Source organism: Panthera tigris, chromosome A1, assembly GCF_018350195.1.
Source record: "Panthera tigris isolate Pti1 chromosome A1, P.tigris_Pti1_mat1.1, whole genome shotgun sequence".
NCBI lineage: Eukaryota > Metazoa > Chordata > Mammalia > Carnivora > Felidae > Panthera > Panthera tigris.
The window spans coordinates 108,015,128-108,030,499 of record NC_056660.1 but is presented as its reverse complement, the minus strand read 5'-3'; the positions used below and the strand labels follow the sequence as shown (position 1 = coordinate 108,030,499).

The 15,372-nt window shown below is 35.2% G+C and overlaps 1 protein-coding gene across 6 annotated transcripts in view; it reads left to right on the top strand.

The window, feature by feature from the left end:
* RAPGEF6 (Rap guanine nucleotide exchange factor 6) overlaps positions 1 to 15,372 on the top strand; it is a 183,782-nt gene that overhangs the window by 59,591 nt on the left and 108,819 nt on the right. For all 6 annotated transcript variants that reach the window (XM_042983427.1, XM_007087786.3, XM_007087787.3 and 3 more), the window contains one exon: positions 4,973 to 5,116. In XM_042983427.1, coding sequence (XP_042839361.1) covers positions 4,973 to 5,116 — 144 coding nt within the window. The remainder of the gene's footprint in view (positions 1 to 4,972; positions 5,117 to 15,372) is intronic.

Genomic DNA, 15,372 nt, shown 5'->3' with positions numbered 1-15,372 from the left:
TTTTTTTTTTTTAATCTCATCCTGACTTTATACTGCATCCTGTATGATTTCTTTTGGCCTTATCTTCCCAGTTTCGTAATACTTTTTTTAGTTACATCTCAATACACTGTTTACTTCCCTCATCTTTCTTTTTTTGCTGTCTCTCTCTCTTTTTTTTTTTTCTGTATTTCAGTTTGGGTAATTTTTTTTTGTCTTTTAAGTTCACTACTTCTTAATTCAGTTGCATAACATCTTTTTCATCTTTAGTACCATGTTTTTTGTTTCTCACATTGTAATTTTACTCTATTATTTTCTTTATTTCTGCTGAAATTTTTTATCTGTTCATATTGTCTACCTTTCTACCTTTATTATATCATTCATAGTTGCCTTAAATTCTCTGATAGTTTCCGTATCTGGGTCATGTCTGATTTTCATGGATTGCTCTATTGTTTGCTTTGTCTTGTAGCAGTGTATTAGATTTTTGTTTGTTTTTGCTGTTTGTTTCTTTACCCTTTTTATTTTTATATGACTCATTATTTTGGATTTAATGATACACATTGTGTGTAAGGTAATAGAGACTTAGGATAGATAGTGTTTAAGCCTGCCACACCTCTTCTTCTGCTAGAGTTGAGCTAGGTTTGGATTTTTTTATTATTACAGTTACCTTTAGTTCACTAATGCTTTCAAATTTCTCTAGTTTCACTTTGTGGTTAGGATTGGGATTGGTTTCTTGGAAGATTTTTCTAAGTGTTCTTGTTCCACCCCCCAGTTTTAGGCCTTTCTTCTGCTCTTATGTTTCAGACAGGCTCTCCATGTTGTGATCCTTTTCATAAATGAACACTGCTTTTGCTTATTCCTCATTGTTTGCTAGCCTGGCACTGGGGAGGAAGGGCACTTGAGAGAATTTTTTTTTTTCTTTGTCCATGTCAAGCCTTATCTTCTTAGTTGTTATTTATAATCTCTGGCTCATTTCCAAATTTCTTTCTATTTGAAGGTTTTTTATTATAACTTTATATTTTCTGATACTTAAAATACATGGGAGTATTTGCAAGTATGAGTCTGTTGTCCTTTTTCTGGCAGTTATTGTTCATCATGTCTATTATTTGTTCTCGTGTTGGGGTTTTGTTGTAGTTGGGGTTTTTTTTCCCTTGTTTTTTGAGGGAGAAAGTATGTTTGTCCATGAGGTCATATGTCTTGAATTTTAGGTGTGGAAAGTTTTTGAGGTTTAGGTTAAAGTTGCATTCTTGCAAAGAGATTTTAGGTTTGTTTTTACCCATTGCATATGTACATTACCAGTCCTGAATGCCTTTAAATTTACTTACATGGTTAAGGTATTAACAGATTTAAAGTACAGACCTGCATGAGGGATGACTTACGTTTTATGTTCTTAGGGAAAATGTTTTTTGTTTGTTTGGTTGCTTTCCACCTGCCCCCCGACCCCCCTTCTCTCAGTGCCAAGCAAGTTTTCTTACTGTCTTCCTCTGCAGAGTGGGCCCTTTCCTCCAGACCCCTAACAGTGAGGGTTCAAGTAAGTGGGTTGAACTTCACGAGTAAGTCTCCTGTTGGATTTCCCATTTTTGGTGGATTTTCTATTTCTTGACTTTCTCACTTCCTACAGCCATCAAAGTAGAGGGTCTAGTCTCTAGAGTTGAGAAATCTGGTAGCCTGTCTCCTGGTATTTGCTTTCACTTCGTTGTTGGCCTTGATTTCTTACCTTTGTGCCATGCGGTATGCATTTGCTTGCTTTTATTTTTTTATTTTTATTTTTTTTAAATCTCACACTTCAGTTGTATTTGGAGGGAGATTTGTTAAGGGTACTTAATCCTTCATATATTGTTTGGTTTTTCTTTTCATTTGGTACTTAAAATTTTGAGGCTTAGAAACTCCTTTCCTAGATTTAATTTACTATTGATATTTTGAAAAGCCTTTATTGTGTATCTCTGCTACTGCTCAATAATTGGTAGATATTGGAAGATTTAAGGGTTATATGATATTGAAATTTCACCTAACGTGGGTGATCTAATTCATCCCTTGAGATAAGGCAGTGTGAAGGAGATGAGCTTTTTACTAGTCACACGTGGGTTTTGAGTCCTTAACTACCTGTATGAATTACTTAAGTTTCACAAGACTCTGTACCATGTATCAAAACAGAAGGAGTAGCTGTGTAATAGGGCCATGTGAACTTTAAATGATATAACTTAAAGTTTCTGGTACATAGTATTGTGTAGTGATTCTGTGGTAGTTCTCCCATCATTTTTTAGAAGAGCAAATTGAATCTCAAGGAGGTAGCATATATTGCTACCTATTCAAAATTCTTTAGTTGTTGAGGTGGTTATTATTCCTCTCTGCCTCTGGATTTTACCGTTTAGAAAAGTAACTTATTCTGCCTACCCTCATATTTCTTGAGTACGTATTTCCAAGGATCTAACATGTCTGACGAGAAAGAATCTAATGTATTGCCCAGTTTGGCAAACTTTTTGAATGCTAAGTAAACAAAGATGAATATATAATACATTTCCTGTCTTAGGAAACTTGTTAGTGAGATGAGCTTATCTAGTAATAATTATGGTTGATCTGCTTAGTGCTGTAGAAAGGGTAGCAGCTTTCTGGGGCAGAGGAAGGGTTGTTTAAACCGGGTCATGTAGTATGTAGAGGATGCCAAGATGTTGGCAAAGGAGTAATGGGCTTTGTGGCAGTAGGAACAGCAGCATATGCAAAGGCCTGAAGGCACTGGAGAGCATGTCCTTTTTTTTTTTTATATAAAAATAATTTGTTTTTAATGTTTGTTTATTTTTGAGAGAGACAAACAGAGTGCAAGTGGAGGAGGGGGAGAAGGAGGGGGGGAGGCACAGAATCTGAAGCAGGCTCCAGGCTCTGAGCTGTCAGCACACAGCCCGACGTGGGGCTCAAACTCACGAAAGGTGAGATCATGATCTGAGCTAAAGTCAGATACTCAACCTACTGAGCCACCCAGGTGCCCCAAGAGCATGCCCTTTTAATGAGAAATCTAGGTTGTGTACACAGAATAAACTAATTATGATCTGGAGGAGAGGAATGTTTTTTCTGGTTATGGAAGAGATGGTAATTGAAATGTGTCTTAAATGATTGGTAGTATTTCAGCAAGTGAAGATAGAATGAGTAGGGTAGCACAAATTAAGGAAGTTGAATATAAGTTACTAATAGGGACCAGTGAATAGTCACATTGACTTGGCCACTACTCTTGAACTCTCATACCTCTCATAAGTGAAGCAGACAGACATCAACTCTTTCTGAGAAATCATCAGGAAATTTTGCATATCTCATTAGAGCTTTTATGTGAGAGGGATTTTTGTGTGTGTGGGGAGAAGAATAAAGAAGCAGTTTTCCCAGGCCTACTTGTGTAAGATAAAGTAATAAAAACATTTTGGAGATGGAGTATATGTGGCTTTTGAATATCAGTTTTAATGGTTTAAAATTTATTTAGTAACTATTAGAGGTCCATTGAACAGGAGACATGATGATTTATCTGGGGGATTTATTGGACCATATAGGATGGAATTGGAGAGGAACAGGACTAAAGCAGCAGGATCAACTGTTATATATTGTAGTTCAGGACTGAAGTAAGACTTGAAAAATGAATGGTGGTAATGGCAATGAAAGAAAGGGCAGTGTGAGAAGAATTTCTTAAAACAAAAATTGAGAAGTTCTGAGAAATGATTGAAGATAAGATTTGGAAGACAAGCAGGGAAATTAGGATTATTCATGAAATTTTCACACTTGGGTAACTAGAAATTTTTGATAATAGCAAAGGATAGAACATTTGAAGGAAAACTTGTGGGGGAAACTGAAATTATTATGTATGTGATGTGAAGTTAATTACATGATTTACTTTTAGAACATCAGTATGCCTTTTTAAAAATAATTTCAAAAAGTATGGTTTAGTCTGACTGGACAGGCAATGTGGTCTTGTGTCAGTACCATAAGCATTGGAGACAGACCTATATTCCAACTCACCTTTAAATTTTTTTTTTGTTTATTTATTTTTGACGGAGAGCAAGCGTGAGTGGGGGAGGAGCAGAGAGAGAGAGGGAGACACAGAATCTGAAGCAGGCTCCAAGTTCTGAGCTGTCAGCACATAGCCCGATGCAGGGCTCGAACTCACGAACCACAAGATCATAACCTGAGCCAAAGTCAGACACTTAACTGACTTAGCCACCCAGGCACCCCACCAACTCACCTTTAATAATGAGTATTTCAATGTGAGAGTGGAAAGTTATCAGTCTCTTTGGATTTTACTTTGTTCATCTGTAAACTAGAGATAGTAATACTTGCTTACAGGACTGCTGTGTGAACTCAGTAGTATGTTTATGCATGCTGGCCCATTTTAAGGCCTCAGTAATTACTAGTTTTCACTTCTTTCTTAAAAGATGCCAGACTTGGGGTGCCTGGCTGGCTCAGACGGTGGAGTATGCAGCTCTTGATCTTGAGGTTGTGAGTTTGAGCACCACATTGGAGGTAGAGATTACTTAAAAATAAAATCTTAAAAAAAGATGCCAGCCTTACTCTTGGCTGTTGTCATACATTAAGATGGACACCAAAGAATTCATAACATTTTTGTTTTTCCGTTTAGCATTTCACTGAAATCATAACCATGATTGTTCCCTAAATAAATGTATAATCAGGCAGCTTATAATTGGATTAACTCAGAGGTAGTAATTATTGAATGTGTAGGTGTAGTTAACAGCTGTCATTTCTGGTAAGTGACTTTACTTAGAGGTTATATGTTTATGTGAGTGAGACTATTTCCTGGAAGGAAACTGTGGTCTACAGATCTTTATTATAATGTCATCTTTAATCTTTAACTCATGAACATTGTCCTATACAGACTATTTTCTTGAGGCAGTTTCTTGCAAGAAGTAAATGAATCCTCCTTATGAGCCTGTTAAGACTCCATAGACTGTCAGTAATATGGAAAAATTGGATATTTAATCAGGAATGTGAACATGTGTTTCAGGTAGAAAATTCCAAAGATAATGAAGATAGTATTCTACAAAGAGAAATTCCTGCCAGACAGTCTCGACGAAGGTTTCGGAAAATTAATTATAAAGGAGAGCGCCAAACCATTACCGATGACGTGGACATTAACAGCTATCTTTCTGTGAGTATATGTAGGAATAGTTCATGGATTTTCCTTAATTTTTATACATAGTATCTTTAATTTACATATATTTTTGATAATAGCATCACTTTGGGCTTAATGGATAAAATTTTGAGACAAATGTATTTCATTTGTTAAAATACTTCTCACTTGAGTTCGGTAGAAATGCTTGTATGTACCAGTGGAAGTTTTGTTTTACTTTTGGTTTTGTTTAAATAATGTTAAAAAAAAAAAAAAAAAGTTCTTACCATATCTTTTTAGAACTTACTTGTGGATTTTCTTGCCTTTTTATTGCCTGAATGGAATATAGATTAGAGTTCTAGCTGAGAACTCAGGTAATAGACTCGTTGGGAGCTTTTTTCCTGATAAGCTGTAAGACATATAAAGAAAGAAAAATATGTCACTTTTTCCCTTGTGATATGAGAGAAATACAAATACTTTGTGTTAGTACAGAAACATGCGCAAGTGTTAGCGATAGGTTTTCACATGCAAATATTGAAAAAAGAGAAGCAGATGAAATAATTAGCTTTTGTCACACCACAAGAAACATAAGCTGTTTCTCCAGAAATCTTCAGTTTTGTAATTGTAGAGAACTTCATTTTAAACTAAAAAGTATTTGAATCAAGAAGTAAGAATAATCTAAGAAAGACTAAATCCAGGTGTATTTTATCAGTTTTCAAAGAAAACAGTCTAGAGATTGATTGCAAAATATAAAATATAAATATAAAAACATTCTAGAGATTGATTGCAACAAAATTCCCGAGAGTATGTTTAATTCATTTGGTTGTCAGAAACAGAAATGCTTCCTTCCATGTTAGGAGTAAGGAGGATTATTTAGGGAGTTTTGTATGTGGAATAAGTGTTACATTTAAGACAGCTCAAAGGATTTAGCCATGCTTGCCTAACTTCATTGATTCCATACATTCTATTTCCAACCACAAAGAGTTACATGAAATGATCCACTATTTTTTTCACCACATCCAGAGGTACACAGTGTTCATTTCCTGTTATTTTTATTTAATCATTTCTTTAAAAGAATAATTTCTTTTTATGTAATAAATTCCCCCATAAAGAATTAATTTAAATGAACATGTTTTGCATTATTATGCAAGTAATACATGCCTGTTTTAGAAAAATTGAAAGTTGACTAGTCATTACCACCCAGTTATGTAACCATTGATGACATTTTGTATATTCTTGGATAAAGGTTCTTTCTACCTAAAGATAAATATATAAGCTTTTTGGCCAACTTGTAAAACTTAAACATGTGTTCTGCTTTATAACTTTTTAAAACTTACATGTGTAATCTGAACATCTTTGAATGCTATTAAAGAAAAATTTTTTACATTACCCTTAATAGTATCTCTTTATAGTGTCCTAATACTCCATTATAATAATTGTCATAATTTATTTACTTCCCAATATTTGGTCATTGAGAATTTTTAGGTTTTTTTTTTTTAATGCTAATTATCTTTGTGGTTACATGTGTCCAGTTATTGGTTTCTTTAGAAAAGTTCTAAGAAGTAGAATTTCTAAATTAAAGTACCTTTAATTGCATTATTTGGTTTTCCTTATATGAGCTAGAGTGCATAGTTTGTATGTGTGTTTGGATTACTTACTCCAGTCTCAGCTCTAGTGTGTTCTTAGATTATTTGTGTCATGTCATGAAGCCTAATAGATTCTATATTTCCTCTAGGTAGCTATAGCTTATGCTCATGTCATTTACTTGTAACTCTCATGTGTGCTGAAAGTTGTCGTCTTGGGGTTATGCTGGGTTCCTGAGTGGACCAGAAAGAGCAACAGGCACACTGCTTGGGATTCAGTCCATTTGATGAGTCTAAGTGAAGTGTGGCATTGTTGCATTTAAAGGCTTCTATTGCTAGTTTTAAGTACTCAGCCTACTAAGTACTGTCAGGGATTTGGCAGAGGGAAGAGCTAAGTTGATTCAGGGTAGTTAATAACTATGAGATTAGATTTTTGGTCATGATACTTGCATTTGCTGTTTCTTGAAATAATAGTGTGTGTTTGCTTTTGATTCTAAAAGGGATATATTTCAGGCAACTTGGAAAAGATTTTAAGAGCTTTTCATTTACTTTTCATTAAAGTCACCAGTATGTAAAAACTATGTGTCTGTTCAAATACCTATATATTGATAGTTGGTCTAGATAAGGATGCTGCTGTGTAGCAAAAATGTTAATTAGTATTTGAAAACATCCAGTAGAAAATTGGTTTTATGGCTACTCTGGGGCCCTTTACTTCTTTTGTTCTTCTGTCAGCGATTCAGAGAGATCAAAAGGAAGCATTTTTTCTTTTAGACAGTAGCTGAGTTTATCTTTTCATTTGCAAACTATCATCAACCTTTTCTTGCTAAACTGCTGAAGGTCAAAAATTCTTAAAGATGTACAGAACAATTTGTTACTATCCTTTGTCATAAGTATTATTAGTATATAACCTATACATCAAAGTTTTGTGAGTACTAAAGACTTGGCATGTTTTATTCTGTAACTGAACGCTTAGAATGATTGAAAAGAATGGTTTATTTTTATGAATTATTTTCATATTTTTGTCATATATTGCTTTATGTAAAGATGAGAACCATAATGGGAAAGGGAAAGGTTGTTTTTCTTAATGTTAAAAGAGCATTCCTGACAGTTATGTTTTTGAAACTTCTTTGGGTATTCCTCTCAGAGTTTTCAACAAATTTAAATGTTTTCAGATGCTCTCTGTGAGAATATTTTAAGGTTTGGATCTTTGAGTAAGGTGTGTTTCATATTTAGAAATAGCAAAAAGGTGATTGGGAGTAATCAGTGAATAAGATGGGTAATTATGCCAACTGGAAATAGTCAAGCAGTTACAGGAGACATCTGTGTTGACTTCTTCCTTACTTTCCGTATGATTGGGGAATTTCATCTAAATCCTTCATGCTTTGGTTGCTTTCGCTCAGAAACTGAGGTTAATATTTGTCTGCCTGTGTTACAGGGTGGTTGCTGAAGTACATGGGAACATGTTTGTACACTCATAGTCTAATCAGTCAGTAATATCTCTAGACACTTCCTTTCAAATGTTTCAAGATGTATACCCTCCTCACCTGTCAGTCTCTCCATGTGATTGCCTTAGTGTTCACTGCCATTCTTTCTAGAACTCTTGTAATAACATCTCTCATACTACTCCAGCCCACTTACACTGTAAAGGGAGTATTTTTTTCATTTTAAGAGATATGGAACATTTTTTCTAAATTGGAAAGTGTTTCATAATCTCTTCATTAAAAGATACCTAATTAATTACTGTGTCCATGAACCATGAGATCACAGCCTGACTTGAAATCAAGAGCCACACGTTGAGCTGACTGAGCCACCCTGGTGCCCCTATTTTCAGCTTTACTGAGATATAATTCACATATAACACTATGTAAGTTTAAAGTATACAGCATGATATTTGATATACATATTATATTGCAATATGATGACTGTATATGTGTGGATATGCATGTGTTGAAGGCTGAGAAACCTGTTGGTATAATCATCTTTTACATATACTGTTCCTTTTACTTAGAATGTTCTTTTATTTTTTGTCTTTTTGGCAAAAATCTTAATTGTCCTCAAGACTCAATTCCATATCATTTCATGGGAAGCCTCTGTGATTTTGGGGAAGAATTAGGTACACATCTCTGTATCCCATGTATATATTTGTGATCTTTCATGAGACTGTATTGTAATCATTTGTTCAGTTGTCCACCTCTCACATCAGATACTTGCCTTGAAAATGTGAACAGAACCATCATCATTGTGTCCTCTGAACTTACTATCTTTCAAAATAAGATTGCCTTTTTTCCCCCATCAGCTTCTTTAGATTCCTGTGTAACTTTGGGCACATTTTGTAACTTTCCTGCATCAGTTTTGATAAATAATCTATAAATTTATGAAAGGATTAAATGAGAGAATTTATGTAAAAGTTTCTGCCTAGTGTTTGGTGCTCTGAAAAACTTTCATTATGTCAGCAACTTCTATTCCTCTTGTTATTGTAAATACTCAGTCTTTGTTTTTGTTGGTTACAAAATGATTTTCCTATTTATTCTGTAGCTGAGTATGAAATACATCCAAGATATTTAAGCATGTTGGGGAGCCTGGGTGGCTCAGTCAGTTAAGCATTCGGCTCTCAGTTTCAGCTCAGGTCTCCATCTCACGATTCATGAGATTGAGCCCTGCATCCAGCTCTGTGCTGACAGTGTGAAGCTTGCTTAGGATTCTCTCTCTCTCCCTATCTCTGTCTCTCACCTACTCGCTCACTCTCAAAATAAATAAATAAACTTTAAAAAAAAGTTATTGAAAAGATATTTAAATATGTTAATATAATCAAAAACAAGCTAAAGAATTAGAGCAAAGGGAAAGGAAAAAGAAAATCAAGCTGGCTTGAGGTTAGGACAACCAATAGTCAGCCAACTGCCACTGTCCTCACCGCACCCCAATTATTTTTGTAGTGTGTATTCATAGTAGCTCACTTCAAACAAGGTAATTTCTTTGTCCAACCTTAAGAGGTAAAGTGGTTACTCAGTGTATATGAAAGTCACTGAAAGTGTGCTTTTCTGTATACAGTAAGTAGCTAGAGTCCAATTAAATGACAGCAGGAGATGTCTGCCAAAAACTGATCACTGGTTTTGGGATTACTGATTTGAAGGGCTTCTTTGTGATAGTAGTTAGCAAAGCCAGTAGTTTAGCTCAAGTGTCTTAAAATGTAAATTGCAAAACAGTCCTCGGACATGGGAAGAAAATAGTTTTTATTTATATGTAGTATTATCCTTTTAAATTTCTGGCAAGTTTTGTGTCTATTTCATAATGAACACAAAATATTTTCGAGGGGTGCCTGGGTGGCTCAAATGGTTAAGCATCTGACTCTTGGTTTTGATTGGGTCATGATCTTGTGGTTTGTGGGATCATGCCCCTCGTGGGGCTCTGTGCTGACAGCATGGAGTGTGCTTGGGATTCTCTCTCTCCCTGTCTCTCTACCTCTTCCCTGCTTGCATGTGCTGTTTCTCTCAAAATGAATAAACTTTAAAAAAAAATAAAAAGTTTGAGATTAGTTGGTTTTTAAATGTCTTCCTCACTTGGCACTAGTTTATTTTTTTAGCTTTCTAGCATCATTATTTTGTTGGAGGTCCCTTCCTTTGGTCCTGTTTTTCTCTCTCCCTGTTCTTAGAGCCTTCTTTACCTAAGGTAATTCTGTCCTTTGATAAAGCAGTTTGAATTTTAACATTTCCTCCTTTTGTCCAGATTGGCCTCCTACTGTGCCTTCCAGAAAACAGAGTAAACAACTTATTTAAGAATTTCCTGAATGTCTGTATTTTTTTTACGTAAAGTTGATTGCTGTGTTTTAATTGCCATCAGTGGTGAAAATTTTTCAAATGTAATGAGTTGAATTTTTAATACTGGTGTATATATGTGAAGTTAAATGGTAAAATTAAAGCAGGATCAGTAAGGGGGAAGTATCTTGGTTTCACCAAGTCAAGCACCAAGTATGCCTTTAGTTAACTTGAAATGAATTTCCAGAATACCAGAGAACATTCATGCTCATTTTTGTGAAAACATCAATAACTGAAATGTAAATAGGGACATTCTTCAAAGGTTTAAAAAAATCTTGTTGGTGTTCTGGTACTTCATTTATGAAATTAGAGCCCTTTTCATTGATTTCTCCTTGCTCCTGCTATATTTTTGAATAAGGAACACTATGGTTGTTTGGTGTGCTTGTTATCTTCTCTTAACTAGGTCCCACGTTCCTCAGTAGACAACGTTTTTTTCTTTCTTGTCCCCTATGTTGCTTTTTACATTCTCAGGCACAGGATAAGCCACTGGTCATGCTTTTCTCTTTCTCCATCATGGCACCTGCATTTAAGTGGAACCATCAAACTGTTCGCAAAAAGACACATGGAAAGAGGGATTTCCATGGAAGCATCATGGGTCATGGTTTTAAATTTAGAGGACTTCCTTTTGGTCACCTTTATAGATTTTCTTTCTACCTAGTTCATTGTTCTAGGAACGTATGCAGGTGGTAGGTATGGTATGGTACTCTAGAATCTGATTTTAGGTGCACAAATTATAATGAGGCATGCAGCTCTTCCTCTTCTGCACCCTCTTTGATTTCATCTTAAATTTCCTGCTCTCCTGCGGTGCAGGCTGTTGAGTTTGGATTCAAGCATATTTAGCAAGATTAAGACATAATTGTCAGTACAGCTGAATAGGAGGTGATTATTAGGATCAGATCATGTAACCACCTTTATGTTGGTATCCTGAATAATGGCTCTATTCTTGTACTGGTCCATGAATATGACATCTTAAGTTTTTTAGCAAAATGTGTTCTGCTTCGGTAGAGACTGTGAGTGTCTTATTTATCAAGCCATTCCTGTGGTAAGAAATGAGATCCTGCCCCCTGAAAGCTCATCAGAAATTAGAGGACTTTGGTCCACACATAAGATTCCTGAAATCTCCTTATGGAGGATGTCTTAGTCCATTCAGGCCACTGTAACAAAATGCCACAGACTGAGTGATTTATAAATAACACAAATTTATTTTTCACAGGTCTAGAGGCTGAAATTTTAAGATGAGGGTGCAGGCATGTTTGGGTTCTGGTGAAAGCCTCTCAGCTTACAGACTCTGACCTCTCACTGTCTGCTCACATGATGGAAAGGGCTGGGTAGCTTTGTTAGGCCTCTTTTATAAAGGTTCCAGAGTGCTTTTATAGCGGTGGTGCTTTGTACCTTCATTACAGAAGAGGACTATCCTCTCAATTCGTGAGTGTCTAACATCTCCAAGTAGGAAAATTCTTCCCATTTGCCTCCTGAGAAATAATGTGGAATTCTTGACAGGAAGTTCTTGTACCTAGTTAGAGGGTGATGAGTCCACCAATGGATAGAGAAAAAGCAAAGGGGTGATACTGTAATCGAACTAAGGACAGATGCCTGCCTGGAGCAGTTTAAAAAAAAATTCTGAAGAAAAAATGCTCATTGTAGAAATGTAAAAACATGCAAGAACATTAAGAGAGAAACTTGCTGTAATCCTCAAACCAGAGATAGCTAGTGTTGCTAACGATTTTTAAATATATCTTGATTAATTCAGATCTTCTAATTTAGATAGTGCTGAATTTTTATATCTCCTACCTTTCTACTACACATTCATTTTTTTCCCAAAACATATAATATTAATATTATATCATACAAGTGTAACAAAGGATTCCCATGCAGCTTCTACTTTTTCTCCCTATTACAAACAACGTGTATGAGTAACTGGACTTGGATTTTTTTGTTAAGGTTGATTAGTAGAAGTTAAATTACTGGATTAAGGATATAAAAATTATTTTTAAGGCTCTACATAAGTATTGCTAACTTCTAAATGGTCGTTTTAAGAAATTGTCTTGATCAGTCACTTTTTATGAACTTCAGGAATGTTGGGAGCTCAAGGAGTGCAGGGTGTGCTCTTTTGGTCTCCTTTGTCTTTTAAGGTGACACTCATTCATATGGATCTGCTCAGGGAACCAGAATTGGAAAATTGTTTTTAACTTACTTGAAACTTTATGCAGTAGCTGCTAAAGAAACCTCTTCTGAAGATTGTTTGAAGCAACTCTGATATTAATATATACCAGTGGCCCAAGGTAATGATTTTCAAGAACATTTGGGTTGGAAGAATTATAACTACTGAGACATAGCAAACACATTAATGCTGATTTTTATTGCTTTTTAGTTTGATTTGTTATCTGTTCAGAAACTATGCTTTGTTCAGCATTTGGCTTTTATAGTACTAGAAAATGCATTATTTAAAATTAGAGAAGTGAGGGGCGCCTGGGTGCTCAGTCAGTTAAGTGACCCAACTCTTGATTTTGTCTCAGGTCATGATCTCATGGTTCAGGAATTGGATTCCCACATTGGGCTTTGCACCGACAGTGCGGAGCCTGCTTGGGATTCTGTCTCTCTGACCCTCTACCACTTGTTCTTTCACTCTCAAAAAAAAAAAAAAAAAAAAAAAAAATAGAGAAGTGATTTAAAGGTGGTCTCAAATATAATCCACGAATCTTCAGATGGAGAGAATATTCTCAATAGTTTAATCTTTTAAATGAGATTTATTTTTCCACTTATCTTTATATATAGCTCTATTTTAATTATGGGTAGACCTCATTTTTAAAGAAAATACAGTATTTTAAAACTTTACATTAGCTTTGCATATAGTATATAGCACATTTGACTGTTTACTATACACATAGAATGTATTTATTTGCATGTGTGTGTAGGTGATTGAATGAGTGAAAAATGCTTCATATAACTGCACAGTGTAGGGGAAAGTGGAAGCGTGGTGTGCCTTTTTATTGTTCCTTCAGTTTCACTGATTCTAATTATAGAAGCTTACATCACCTTAGTTGGTGATGAAGGCTTCCCTCTCCTTTGCTTTTTCTTCCTTGATCACTCCCTAAGGAAGGATCATATTTCATAGTGCTTATGTGTCCTGCTGGTAGCTTTAACAGAGTTTTCAACAGCATGGTGCTGACCATTTAGTGGACATAGATGATCATGTGCTGAAGCACACTTTTCTTACAAAAGAATAGGAGGAGAGTGTTGATACTCTGGCTTCCCTATTTTCAGAAAGGCTGACGAATAGATAGAATGCAATTTGAAATCAGGAATTCCTGAGGGGCACCAGTAATCAGAGTTAACTATGTCTGGTAACTTAATGAAGATTCATTTCAAATGTTCAAGTTAAGCAAGGGATGAGGAAGAGGTGGGAAAGCTTGCTGTGATCTTTTAAAAGGGCTTGTATGTTACCTCTGCCATTACGGTAAACGGTCATTCATCTTCCAAAAGGATTAAAGTGTTTTTACTATATAAATCCATACATTTAGCAATTTATATTTTGAAGACCAAATACATAAAACTGAAATACAGAAATTAGTGGCCTGTTTATTTTATTTTGTGAAACTCCATAATTTTTCTTTTGTTCACATGCTTTTGAGGTCGGTTTCTCTTAAGTTGTGATTGCAGTATTTCAATGTGCAGATGGGAAATAAACGATATGGCTTTGCCTGACATTACTATGGCCTGGTTTTTCTTATTGTTGTTTTTTTGTTTTTATGTCTGGAATGTATATTCTCTGATAACTTACCTTTATCCCTAATGACCTTTTTTCTCCTCCTTTTCAGTGTTGTTGCTTATTAAGTACAAAGTATACTTCTAGTTTAGCATCTATCAGAACTTCGTTTTTGGCTTTCTATGCAATATGAGTTCAGATGTTTTGGTTTGTATTTTTGTTTAGATATAGTTTATACAGTTAACATACATTTTATATCTTAGCTATATAGCATCTAGATTTTTATAAAAATAACTTTGTAATGCTTTGAAGCTTTCAAAGCCAATATAGGTTGATTGCTTTATTTTATGGTGGTGCAGAGGATCCTCCTGAAGCTAAAGATTTCATCTTATGTGGCTTAGCATTATGGCGTTTGATGTACAAGGGAAATATATTCTTAAATGGCTATCCTGTGGTGATGATTCCTAGATAATGGGTAGATCAGGGCATTCTCCTTGCTGCAATTACTTCATTTGAATTGGTAAGATAATAGAATGAGATCACAATAAAATTCTAAAAATGATGGAAGTGAAAAAAATGTTCTTTCACCTGATCATATTTTTAGTGATTTGACAAATTACTGACTATTCTCTTCAAAAGATGTTTATTTCTTCCTTCATTAATTAAGAGGTCATGTTGTTCTTTCTGAAGAAGTAATGTGGTCTGGTGTACCATCAGAGTGCTGGTGGATTCATAGCTGAATATAGGACTTGGCCTATTTGTTTCTTTCATGGTATTGTTGCACAGGGAGAGTCTGCATGCACGATTCGCCATAGGGTTCCCTAGAAGGGCACATAGTATGAGATGTTGTGTAGAACAAGGAAAAGGGTGATGTCATCTTCACTTCCAGGCCACACTGAAGGAAAAGAGAATTGTTGCTTTATTGAATTGGTGTTTACAATAGTAGTTTCTAACATATGGCTTTTAGTGGATTGCATTTCACACACAGGGCAGCAGTTTCTTCAAGCAGCTAAGAGATAGCTCTCCCTTGCTCAGCTTGAGGTCCTTCTTTGTGTGCTATCAGCATGATTTATTATAAAAAGGGGGAAACGTGACCATTATGATTTTATTTTTGATTTGGTAATAATCTATCCTGTTGGTACTGTACGTGAATGTAATTATTATCTCCCACTGAAACTGAAATACTCTTTTAAG